The sequence below is a fragment of the Uloborus diversus genome, chromosome 5 (genome assembly GCF_026930045.1).
Source record: "Uloborus diversus isolate 005 chromosome 5, Udiv.v.3.1, whole genome shotgun sequence".
Lineage (NCBI taxonomy): Eukaryota > Metazoa > Arthropoda > Arachnida > Araneae > Uloboridae > Uloborus > Uloborus diversus.
In genome coordinates this window covers 18,341,091-18,353,636 of record NC_072735.1, presented here as the reverse complement: position 1 = coordinate 18,353,636, position 12,546 = coordinate 18,341,091, and the positions used below count along the sequence as shown (strand labels likewise).

General features: G+C 33.3%; 1 protein-coding gene across 1 annotated transcript in view; it reads right to left on the bottom strand.

Annotated features, from left to right (window-relative positions):
- Positions 1–1,806: 1,806 nt before the first annotated feature.
- The window catches only part of LOC129222013 (prohibitin-2-like), a 58,295-nt gene continuing 47,555 nt past the window's right edge, over positions 1,807–12,546 (bottom strand). Inside the window, exon 8 of the mRNA XM_054856431.1 lies at positions 1,807–2,024. Within this exon, the coding sequence (XP_054712406.1) occupies positions 1,920–2,024 (105 nt within the window). The 3' untranslated portion in view covers positions 1,807–1,919. The remainder of the gene's footprint in view (positions 2,025–12,546) is intronic.

Here is a 12,546-nt window from a genome sequence, read left to right as displayed (position 1 = left end):
CATAATTTCATTTCAAAAATTCTGACTGCATTTTATATGCAAAAACATTTAACATCTAGAAACTGAAATACCATCAGAATTTTAGTAACTAAAAACTTGAAGTATATTAGGCAATATTTTATTTTTGTTTCTGTGATAGAAAAATTTTGTATATTTAAATACAGATAAACATCTGTAGCAGTTTTAATACAACAAATAATGCTGTATAATTGGAGTTTTTACACACCTGATATTCCTGACTGACAAGAGTTTAAAATGATGGCACAAGTTACATATTTTGCATTCCATAATCGTGTAATAACTATGAACAAAATTTTTGCACTTATATATTTAACTGCACAGTTGATGCGACATGATTACTTTTTTTTGTCCTTTGAGTTTCAAAGCTAGAAACACATGGAAAGGATTTGAATAGATCATAAATATGAAAGTTCTTAATGAATTGTGAGAAGTAAAGTGTTTCTTTAATCTTCTAAAAACTATTTTTCTCACTAGAATTTGAAACAAAATGACATTTAAATAGAAATATTAAATAAAATACAGTAAGAGCTCCATCATACAGCATTCTTTTAAAATTGAACACCCACAAGCCTTACAATCACTGCCAGCTATATATATTTTTTTTTCACATTATTCACGTTAGTATTAAACAATTATGATTTAACTCGAAATCATTCAGCATAAATTTCATTACTGTTTGAACATTTTTCAAACTAGCATGGAAATTAGTTTTGCTTCTTTATACCACAGAAAAAATGGGAGTATCATTGCGCCCCTACCAATTTGTATGATGAATTTTTATAGCCAGCTGTACAAAAAGGCAAAGATGTAACAAACTGAATTACTTGGATATTCACAGCAAAACATTTTGGGAGTCAGAAAACATTTGAAAGAGAAATTTTATCACTTTATAGTAAAGACATAAAAATTCACTTTCTGCTTCCCACCAAAGGTACTTTGAACTGATATACTTATATACATTTGAAAAAAAAAAAAAAACAATTACAATTTAAAAAATTTGAAATAAAAACTTTGTTAAATGTTACATAAATGCTGGTGCGAATGTACAATTAATATATTGTCATATTCAAGTTTATCAAGGGTCTGTCTGTCCTTTCACTTTTGGAGGGGAAGGGGAAGATTCAAATAGATCCTATTCTACACCATTTGCATAAACTTATGTCATTTTAAGCTAACATTTAACACTGGGCTAAATTAACCTGTGTCATAGATACAGACTTAAAATTTATTCACAATTAAAATCATTGATATCAACTTACACCGAATAAATGTATTAAATAAACACAGGAAATGAAGAGCAATGAAGATCTTTAAAGCAGCAAATTTATTAACAGTTACAAGAAACTTTAAACAATTTTTCAAACCTTTGCCAACATAACCAATTATGCATTTTAAGGCACCTAATAGCAGATGTTCAAGCAGATTTTGTTTTTTACAATTTTATAATGAATTTTTGAAATCTATATTTTATAATTTTACACATGTAATTATCTTTTTAAATTATTTGCATAACTGTCTGTAGAAAACATCATACAAGCTAAATGTGTATTTAAAAATAATATAGATCGATACATGTCATATTTCATTGTGCTGTTTTATTAAAGATTTCATGAGATGAATTTTTTTTCATGCAAATTAGCATGATATAGTTGTTTTGAAATTCATAATACTGTGATAAAAATTATCTCTAGTCATAATTGATGTTTATACATATAATTCAATTTAAATAAACATGCTTTAGCTTTTTCTATGAAATGTTTGTATATTAAAAGCATAATAAAAAAATAAATCAACAAAGTGAATATTTATTTAGAACTTCATACATATGCATTACTCTCACAAATATGCTTTCTATGAATTAGTATTCAGATAAGGCAGATGAATTTGAAAATGTTCTTCTATTTTGATTTAATATCTTTATCTAATAAATCAAAATCTTTATCAGCTATGTTCAACATCAAGGCGTTAGCGTTGATGTAAACTCTATTTTGGGCATTAGCAATCTGAAAAGGGAAATAAAAAGATTAGTATGCTTTTTTCAAAAAAGCAGTAAGTACTTGCTATATTGCATTTCATTATATTGATCATTTAGAAACATATTTTTCTTGTCTCCTGAAAGGCAAAATTTTGCTTTAAATTAAAGGCCACTGAAGTAATATAAACATTGCATTCCTCAGGAATTTCATTGATTTTAATACAAATGTTAGAAACTGAAGTGAAGAGAGGTCCAAGTGAATGATAGATGTGTGCACGAGAAATCGTCAGAACACTGAAAAATAAAATTAAAATCAGTGGGAGTTTAAAAATGGTGCTGTAATGCACAAATGTTTTTGGCTCTGTAGTTTTCTGGTAGTTATAGCAAAATAAATGTCTTTTTTTATGAAGAAAAGGTGAACTTCTTCGATTCCAGCACCACGTATTGATTAATGCAGTCCTGATAAAATAACTCATCGTTAGAATTTGAGTTTGTATTCAACATAATTTTGGCGTCCGTGACAGGACGGGTGCTTGGAACTTGTATAAGAAGATGGATTTAACTACATTGAAAGCTCAGAGAAAAGGACTGAGGGCGTCTTTTACCCTCAGTATGAAAAAAATTGAAGCTGAACTTTTGAAGGAAATTACTGGTTCGGATGAACTTTTAATTTTAAGAAATCATATTTCTGACAAATTCAAGCGGCTAGATGATTGTCAGAGCATAATATCTGAGCTGTTGTTGAAAGATAAAAATGCCGAGGAGGCTTATTATGAAGATTGTGAATAAGCAGAAAATTATCGGGACAAGTTTATTCAAATTTGCTCTCTGCTTGATTTAAAGTTTGAAAATGTTCAGTGTAATGGGAACATTAGTAAGCGCAACTTTAAGCTGCCGACGATAGAACTTAAAAAGTTTAACGGCGAAGCAAGAGAATTTTTAAATTTTTGGAGCCAGTTCAAGAAAATCCATGAGGACAAGGGCATTGATAATGAAGATAAAATGCAGTATTTAATTCAATCGATGGAACCTGGTTCGAAGGCTGCAAGATTAGTGCTGAGTTTTCCTGATACCGGAGAAAATTATTGTAAAGCAATACAGCAGTTAAAGGAAAGATTTGGCCGTGATGATCTGCTGGTGCAAGTGTATGTTCGAGATTTATTGAGATTAGTTATGAAAAATGCTGCCGCAGGACGGGGGAAAGTTGATCTTCCATCCCTCTATGACGAATTGGAAGGAAAACTTCGTGCGTTGGAAACTCTTGGACGGACCAAAGAAAAGTATGGAGATTTCTTGACACCTTTGGTTGAGAGCTATCTGCCGGAAGAAGTTTTAGTAACGTGGGAAAGAAGCCGTAACCATGATCTAACCGAAGATAAGAACTGTCGCAGTTTAGAGCAGTTAATGAACTTTCTTCGCCAAGAAGTCAATGGAGAAGAAATGGTTCGCCTCGCAAGAACTGGCTTCGGCACGAACTCAAATTTGCGCAAACGAGAGCCCACAACTGAGAAGGAAAGCGACCTAGCGACAGCTGCAGCGTTAGTAAGTACTGAGAAAAAGGGTAAGCGATTTGAAAGTTGTATTTTTTGTGGAAAAAGTCATCCAAGTAAAAGATGTTTCATTGCAAAAAAGATGACTGTAAATGAAAAAGAAAAAATATTGTTAAAAAAGGGCGTTTGTTTTATATGTTTTAATTCAAAACATATTACTAAATATTGTAATGTAAAAAGAGAGTTAAAATGCAATGGTTGTGGGGAACCGCATTTTTGTGTAATGTGTCCAAAGCTAGAAGACAAAAGTTGTGAGTCTAAAGATGTAGTTTCTAAGTCTGAAAATTCTCTCTCTAACTTTGATAAAACTCAAACTGTATTTTTGCAAACTCTGTGTGTTCGGATTAAATGTAATAATCGAGAAAAAATAATTCGGGCTTTGGCAGATTCTGGTAGTCAAAGTAGTTATGTAAGTCAGAAAGTTTTGTCTGAGCTGAAAGCAACTCCACTTCGTGAAGAAACAGTGATTCACTCGTTATTTGGGGGGAGGGAAACGAACCCAAAACGGCATAAGATATTGTTGAAGTGAGGGGTTTGAAAGGGTCTTTTGCTTGTAGTTTTGAAGCTCTTTCTGAAAGGAAAATTTGTAGTTTTATACCAAAAGTTAGCAATTGTTATATTTTGAATGAATTAAAGAAAAAGAATATTGAAGTTTCTGATTCCCTTTGTAAAATGAAAGAAATTGATCTTTTAATAGGGGCAGATGTTTTAGGAAAATTGCTGACGGGACGTTCAGTAGATTTAGAATCCGGTTTTACTGCCGTAGAAATGAAGCTTGGGTAGACTGTTATGGGTAAGCAAAACACTAATGAGAAAGATAATGTTTTCAAAACATTATCGATGCATGCTAAAAATATTCCTTTGAATGAATTGTGGGAACTTGAAAGTATAGGAATAACAGATCCCACTTGCAATGTTAATAAGAAAGCATGCATAGGAGAACATTTAGCTGAATTTGAGGATAAATTGAAAATTCTTCCTTGTGGAAGATATGAAGTAGAGCTTCCTTGGAAGCATGATTTTTCGAGCTTACCAGATAATAAGGATTTAGCCTGGAAAAGGCACAAAAAAATGATTAGTAAGTCAAAATGTAATAATTTTCTTGAGGATTACCAAAATGTATTCAAAGAATGGGAAAACTTGAATATTATTGAGCGCATGCCAGATTCGGAATTAGAGAAAGAGTGCCACTATCTACCACATAGACCTGTTATAAAAAAAGATAGTAAGACCACAAAAGTTCCGCCTGTTTTTGATGCTTCAGCATCCCAGAGAGGTAAGCCTTCTTTGAATGAATGCTTGTTTAAAGGAATGAACCTCATTGAACTAATACCAGATATTATTGATAGATTCAGGTTGTATCCCATAGGGCTAAGTGCAGACATTGAAAAGGCATTTTTGATGTTATCTATTGCTCCTGAACACAGGGATTTTCTTCGATTTTTTTATCCTTTTGATGAAGGTTCGCTGATTTACAGGCACTGCAGGGCCGTGTTCGGCGTAACGTCGAGCCCTTTTTTGTTGAATATTTCTATTGCTCATCTCTTGGAAAACAGTTCTCCTGAATATAATGAGATTGCACAGAAGTTGAAATGTTCTTTCTTTGTGGACAATTGTGTAACAGGGGTTCACAATACCGAAGAAAAAGCAAAGTTCATCGAACAATCGCAACTTATTATGTCAAAGGGATGTTTTAACTTGCGAGGGTTTGAAAGCAATGTAGTTTGTGAAAATGTTACTAAACATTCAGGGGAAACGTCTGTATTAGGAATTTTATGGAATTTGGATAATGACACTCTAAGGTGTAATATAAGTATAGAAGCATTGACTTGTGACACAAAAATTACAAAGCGTTTAATTTTATCAACAGTGCAAAAGATTTTTGATCCCATCGGCTTATTAAGCCCTACTACATTGCTTCCTAAACTGATACTGCAAGATGCTTGGAAATTAAAACATTCCTGGGATTTAGAACTACCCCCTGATATTGTAAATACATTTTTGAAATGGTTTAAGGAAATTTCATTGCTAAAAAATGTAACTTTGCCACGATACATGATAACCAATTCCACAACTGAACTGCATGTATTTGTGGATGCTTCTAAAGGAGCTTACGCGTCGTGCGTCTACGTTTGATCAATAGTGGAAAATGAAGTTAAAATATATCTCGTTAGGGCTAAATCTAGAGTAGCTCCACTAAAATCACTGAGTATTCCTCGGTTAGAGCTCATGGCTTGCTGCATAGGTGCTAGACTTTTGAATTCTGTACTAAAAGCACTCGATTTTCCGAATTTTAAAATCTCACTTTGGTCGGATTCAAGTGTTGCTCTTTGGTGGATAAAACGTCAGGAAAATTGGTCAGTTTTTGTTAGTAATAGAGTGAAAGAAATCAGGGAATTGACTCAACCTGAGTTGTGGAAACATGTTTCTGGGAAAATGAATATAGCTGATGTATTGTCACGCGGATGCAGTCCTAGACAATTTCTTGACTCCAAATGGTGGGAAGGACCGACCTGGTTGAAGTTGGCACTAGAAAAGTGGCCACCAAGTGAAATAGATTGTGAGCCCAAAGAAGTCGATGTGGAAAGAAAGAGAATAAAAATTACCACTGTTGATTTGAACCAGGACGCGCCGTTTTGGCCTCCAATAAAGATTTCTAGTTATGAAAAGTTCATAAATGTGTTCGGATGGGTTTTGAGATTTGTAAACAATTGTAGAAAAGCTGATAAATGCAAAGACTCTGAGCTAACTATATCTGAAATTGAAAATTCTGAAAAATGTTTAATTCTTTTAGTGCAAAACTTTTACTTTTCAGAAGAAAAGGTATTAAATGGTATCCATGTTTTTAAAGATCATGACGGCATATTAAAAGTTGTTACTAAGATCACTTGTAGAGAAGATAATAAGTCGTTTTTGAATCCTATTTTGTTGCCAGATAAATGTGAATTGTCGAGACTCTTGATTGAATCCATTCATTGAAAATATTGTCATGCGGATGTTCTAATGATGTTATGTATCCTGAGGGAAAAATTTTGGATTTTGAAGGCACGTAAAACTGTAAAAAATGTTTTGAATGATTGTGTAAAATGTAAACGTTTTAAAACGAAGTCTTTAATGAGCGAACCACCACCTTTACCACCAGACCGTGTGGCAGATTCAGTTGCGTTCGAAGTGGTTGGAATTGATTTAGCCGGACCACTTTTCCTGAAATCTGGTGAAAAGGTTTGGATCGCCTTGTTTACTTGTGCAGTATATCGCGCAATTCACCTAGAGTTAGTGGGTTCTTTATCTTCTGATGCTTTTTTGTTAGCACTTAGGCGTTTTATAGCTAGACGCGGAAGACCTAGCACTATTTATTCGGACAATGGGACTAACTTTAGGGGTACACATAATGAATTTTCGAAGCTAGATTGGGCTAAAATTTTAAGGGAAACTTCTACACCTAAGATTTTCTGGAAATTTATCCCCCCCACCGCCGCATGGTGGGGAGGCTGGTGGGAGAGGTTGGTTCGTGTTGTTAAAGACTTACTAAAACGAACTCTTGGCAAATCAGTATTGAATCATGATGAGCTGAACACATTAATATGTGATTGTGAATGTCATTAATTCAAGGCCTCTAACATATGTGTCGGAAAACCCTCAGGAGTTGATTCCTCTCACACCTGCAATGTTCCTTATTGAAAACCGTAGTTCTGATGTTACAGATATTGATCTTGTGGATTTGCAAAGTCTAAGAAAGAGAATAAGATATAGATATAAGCTGTTCAATGATTTAAGACAGCGTTTCAGAAAAGAATATTTATGCCAATTAATTCAAAAACACAATGAGAAGCCAACCCGAGAGCCAAGAGTTGGCGAAATTGTTTTAATTGGCGACGATAATAAAAAACGCGTGTTTTGACCTTTGGCGAAAATTATTGAATTGATTCCTGGACGAGATAAAAGGGTTCGCGCTGTTAGGCTCAAAACTCAAAATGGGATTTTTGTTCGTCCAGTGGAACGTGTTTACCCATTGGAGATACGTACTGATGATGAGGCGGTTGCAATTTCCAACAAAGCCATGAGTGTGATGGAATCAAATCCTAAGGAAGGTGTTCAGAAGACTTCTGTTAAAAAGTGTTATCCTGATATTGTTCTGGGAAAAATATACCAGATCTGGAAGGTGTGTGAAAGTACCAAAAAGACTGGATCTTTTAAATAATGAGTGTTACATGTTTGAGACCCTTCCCAGAGTCTCAAAGGGGGGAGGTATGTTAGAAACTGAAGTGAAGAGAGGTCCAAGTGAATGATAGATGTGTGCACGAGAAATCGTCAGAACACTGAAAAATAAAATTAAAATCAGTGGGAGTTTAAAAATGGTGCTGTAATGCACAAATGTTTTTGGCTCTGTAGTTTTCTGGTAGTTATAGCAAAATAAATGTCTTTTTTTATGAAGAAAAGGTGAACTTCGATTTCAGCACCACGCATTGATTAATGCAGTCCTGATAAAATAACTCATCGTTAGAATTTGAGTTTGTATTCAACAACAAATACAAAAGTGACGACCAGCAACAGGCTCTGGGCCCAGCTAGACTGGTCCTAGTCAATTTACAATCCCCAGTGAAGATCAATGGCCCTCTTAAAACTGTCTACTCCCTTGCTCATTACCACCTCTTCCGGTAACTGTTCCAAGGTTCCACTACCCTGCCAAAACAATGACCCCTTGTCTTGTTTTCAGTGCTAAACTTCAGCCCCGTAACATCTTTCGTTTTAATAAATTTAAACAGCTGAATCATGTCCCCTCGGTCTCTTCTTTGCTCAAGACTATATTTTAAGCCTTCTAAGCCTGGAATCATAAATGACTTCAGTTAATTGAGCTTCCTGCCTTTGTTGGATGTCTTTTCATCTATAAGGCCTTTTTTTTTTTTTTTTTTTTTGCATTGGAATCAAGATTCAGCTTGCAGTACCCACCACCAATAAAATCACTGGATTATAAAATTTGCTGCTTTTTAAAATCATATCTGTAAGAACAGAATTATTGCAATATCAAAACATGTTAAAACCATCCTTCAATAAAATCAGTCGCCGTTTTATAAAATCGTTTTTGCACATCATACTTTAAAAAAAATTGATAAAGAAGCACCAAGAAGTGAAGGAACCTGTCTTAGCAGATGAGGGAATCTCAGTGCCAAATTTTCCCTCTTCAATAGATGTCAGAGAAGCACTTGATGTTAAGAGGAGAGTAAAGAGGAAAATATATTATTTAAAGTTACAAAACAGTTTTGTTAACTGTCAAATGATATTGAATCACTACTCACCAATTCTGTTAAAATATTTGTGTATTGTTTGATTAAGACCCTTATGCAAATAAAAACATGTACCACATGTTTAACACGTCAACTGTATTTTGAAACACTTGAAATAAAATTAAATTAAGTATTTCATTTCATTTTCAGAGTATTGAAGCGCCAAAAACCTTTCATTTTTTCAAAAAAGTGACCGCAGGCACTACGGTTTATATAAAATCAACCACTTTATAATATAAAATACCCTAAGAATGAAAGTGATTTTAATAAGCTGCGGGCACTGTAACTCTGAAAAACAAGTGTCTGTAACTTCCTGCATATTTGTGCATTTTTACATTATGTTATTTTTAAAGCCATTTTATAAAATTTTATTATAGCCCTTTTTGTTATCTTTCGACAAGAACAGTATACCAAGGGGCTACCATACTTGGATTTTTACAGTACTATGAAATGGAACTCACAACAAAGAAAATACATTGTAATAGTAACATTGATGTTTAGTAAGAAATGGATTAAAAATTGGAAAACATACAGCAAATTCTCTGAATAAATAAATTTAACAATAAATTAATGAAAAATATAGAACTATAATTCAGGTTCACATAAGAAAATATTTTTAAAAAAGAAGAAACAACAGAACACATATCTAGGAATGCTTATGTATGCTTTTCATAAGGAAATTCCACGAAGAGTGAAACCAGTAGATCAAAATTCCATATTGCAGTTATGTTGCTGTGTTTAAAATGTGTTTTTTCAGAATATTGCATTGTTTTTTTTAAAATAAAAGTTTTAAAATATTTTTTTCCTTTTGGAAGTATGATATTCAGGTTTTCATAATACAGTATAACCTTAATTTAATGATTGTCAAGGGACTGGAAAAATTTTTCGTTAAATTATGGACATCGTCAAATCGAGGAGCATATACATTCAATGCAGTTAAATTTGGACCAGTGAAATGTATCATTAAATTGAGGAAATCATTAAATTGAAGTTATACTGTAGTTATAAAAAAATACCACATTTTCTAATGCATATTTCTAACAGAAAAATAAAAATGAACAAAATTAATTGCAGTAAAGTTTTAACTACTAAGATACTGTTATAATATGCACTTATTATTTTTTTTCTTACAAAATAAAATTATGAAATTTAAATTTAAAAAAAAAATGAAGTTTAATGTTATGCATGTAACAAAACTTCCCAAAAATTGTCATTACTTCCTAAAAAATCAAAATTGAAAGAAACCCTTTATGGTTCTTTTAGCAATTCATTAGAGCAGCGTTTCCCAAAGGGTGTTTTGCGGAATCCTTGGGTTCTGCTGAGGTATAAGAAGGGTTCCGTCTCGAGTTAGCCGTTGCATAAATTTATTGTCCACTAGTTTAAAAAAAAAAAAAAAAAAGAAATAATCATTATCAAGGATTTAAAATATCATTGCAGATTGAAGTAGTAGTCAACACAGTATTTTGCATTGCCATGTCAGCATAATCAAGTGACTACCATTAACTCGAGGATAGTTCTCGATGTAGCTCCAGTCCAGACTATTTAGCAAGATTTATAAAGACACGTGTAGGCAGCACAAATCACTACGTTTCCAAAGGGAAGAAAATTCTTTTGGAGGGGGCCTGGGAAATTGAATAGCAACCCCCCCCCTCCCATATACAATGCTTCCATGACTTTATTTTTATTTAGGATCTTCTAAGGTCAATAAGTTTCCTTCTAAGTACATAAATATATTATGCGCTAATATACTTTAATGCGGACCTAAAACATCTTTAACGCTACAAGCCAATAAAATACTAAACCCAATATAATGTCACCAAGATGCTATACATTGAGTGGTTTTAACCAGGAACACTGTCATAAAGATTTTAACACAAGGGCAAGGTTATTAAACAATCCATACCTCATTTCAGCTTTTATAAATTAATTTATATTTTAACTATAAAATATAATATGATTAAGAAAATCACAGCTTCATAACATAAGTTTTATTGCAGAATTCAGAAACTATTTCTGTGTGAATTTCAAATCAGTTGCTAAATTTGTTCTTAAAGCCATGATACAGTTGAGATAACATATTGATACTACATGCCGTTTGCATTAATAGCATGGTTTTGCCAAGAAACTACCATATGATTTCTTTCAATTTGCAGTTTTTATTATCTGAAAAAGAAATCTATTATTTTGCAAATAGCTTCCTAGATCGAAAGGAATCTTTTAAGTACGCCTACAAATTTTTAAAGAATGTTAACTATTGGTTCCATCAAGGAATATTCAATGGAAGAAACATGATATTACGTCACCTAGAATACAAAACCAGTGAGTTTAATGTATTCAGCCATTCTGGCCTCTGATTCCAGTAATATTTTTTTAGCAAACAAAAGTGCTTTTATTCAAAATATGCTGTGTGTGTTCCTTTTATACAACTATATTTAAAAAAACGCGATTGAAAAGTCAATTAAATTAATAAACAGAATAGTTAAAATAATTCCTCCTTTTAGGGGGGGGGGAAGGCCCCCCTCTAAAATCCGCTACTGTTTTTCCATACACAATCTGCTAGCTATACAAAACAAAAGGTTTTAAAAGGTTGCATAAACTTCCATATGAAATGAGGGTAATTTTTGTGTTTCCATCCTAAAAAGAACAACCTAGAATGTTTTCTCTTAAAGTGAATTTCTGATAGAAACAATCTCTATGAAGAAAACGCCGTGCAACTTTTGTGTATTAACAACCATTACTGTTTATTTGAGATATGACGCTGCCCATTCCCGAGTATTAATCGTAATTGCACTTCAGGGATCATCTGCTGGAAACTAATTTTCTGTGTGATTCAGTTTCACTCAATAAATTTTAGATTAATGTAGAAAATAAACGCAGTTATCTTTACTAATAATTAAAGCTGAAAGTCTCTCTGTCACGATCTCTTTCTCTGTCTGTCTGTCAGGATCTCTGTGACGCGCATAGCGCCTAAACCGTTCGGCCCGATTTTCATTTAATTCTGCACAGAATTAGTTTATAGCATGGGGGTGTGCACCTTGAAGCAATTTTTTGAAAATTGGATTTTGTTCTTTTTCTATTCCAGTTTTAAGAAAATTTTACCAAGAAAATTATCACAACGTGGATGATTAAATTACCAAATTATCCTTACGTGAAACCGCAACATGGGCAAGCAAATGAACGTAGCAAATTGGCGAGAAATTCATCATCCATAATTTGTAAATATACAGGCAAACCAAATGACCTTTTAATTTTCTACTACGGGCAAAGCCGTACGGGTACCCCTAGTTGGAAAATAAAGCTGTATCTCAAAACTTCTTCTGCCATAGATCTATAGGTTTGGCGGCTGGTAAATGCATACTTGTGGCCTCTATACGTCGATCACAAAAGTGTATAAAACAATTATCAGGAGCATTTTTGTTTTCCCTTCAGGGCCCTTAAGGTCATTGAGAACTTTTCCATTTTGCAACATGATAAACCCGCCATTGCAGTGAAGTATGACGTAGACATAGCCAAACTTTTGTATCTGTATCTCAGTTGAGCAATCAATGCTTACATATCACATTTACCAAAATTCGGTTTTATTGTCACATTTGAACTTCATGATTTATATCAGCAAGGTTGGCACAATGCTGTCTTGGAGGAATTTCAAATTTTTATATCAACAACCCTAAGTTGGATGGATTAAGTACGTTGGCCACAGTTCTAATAATGCACA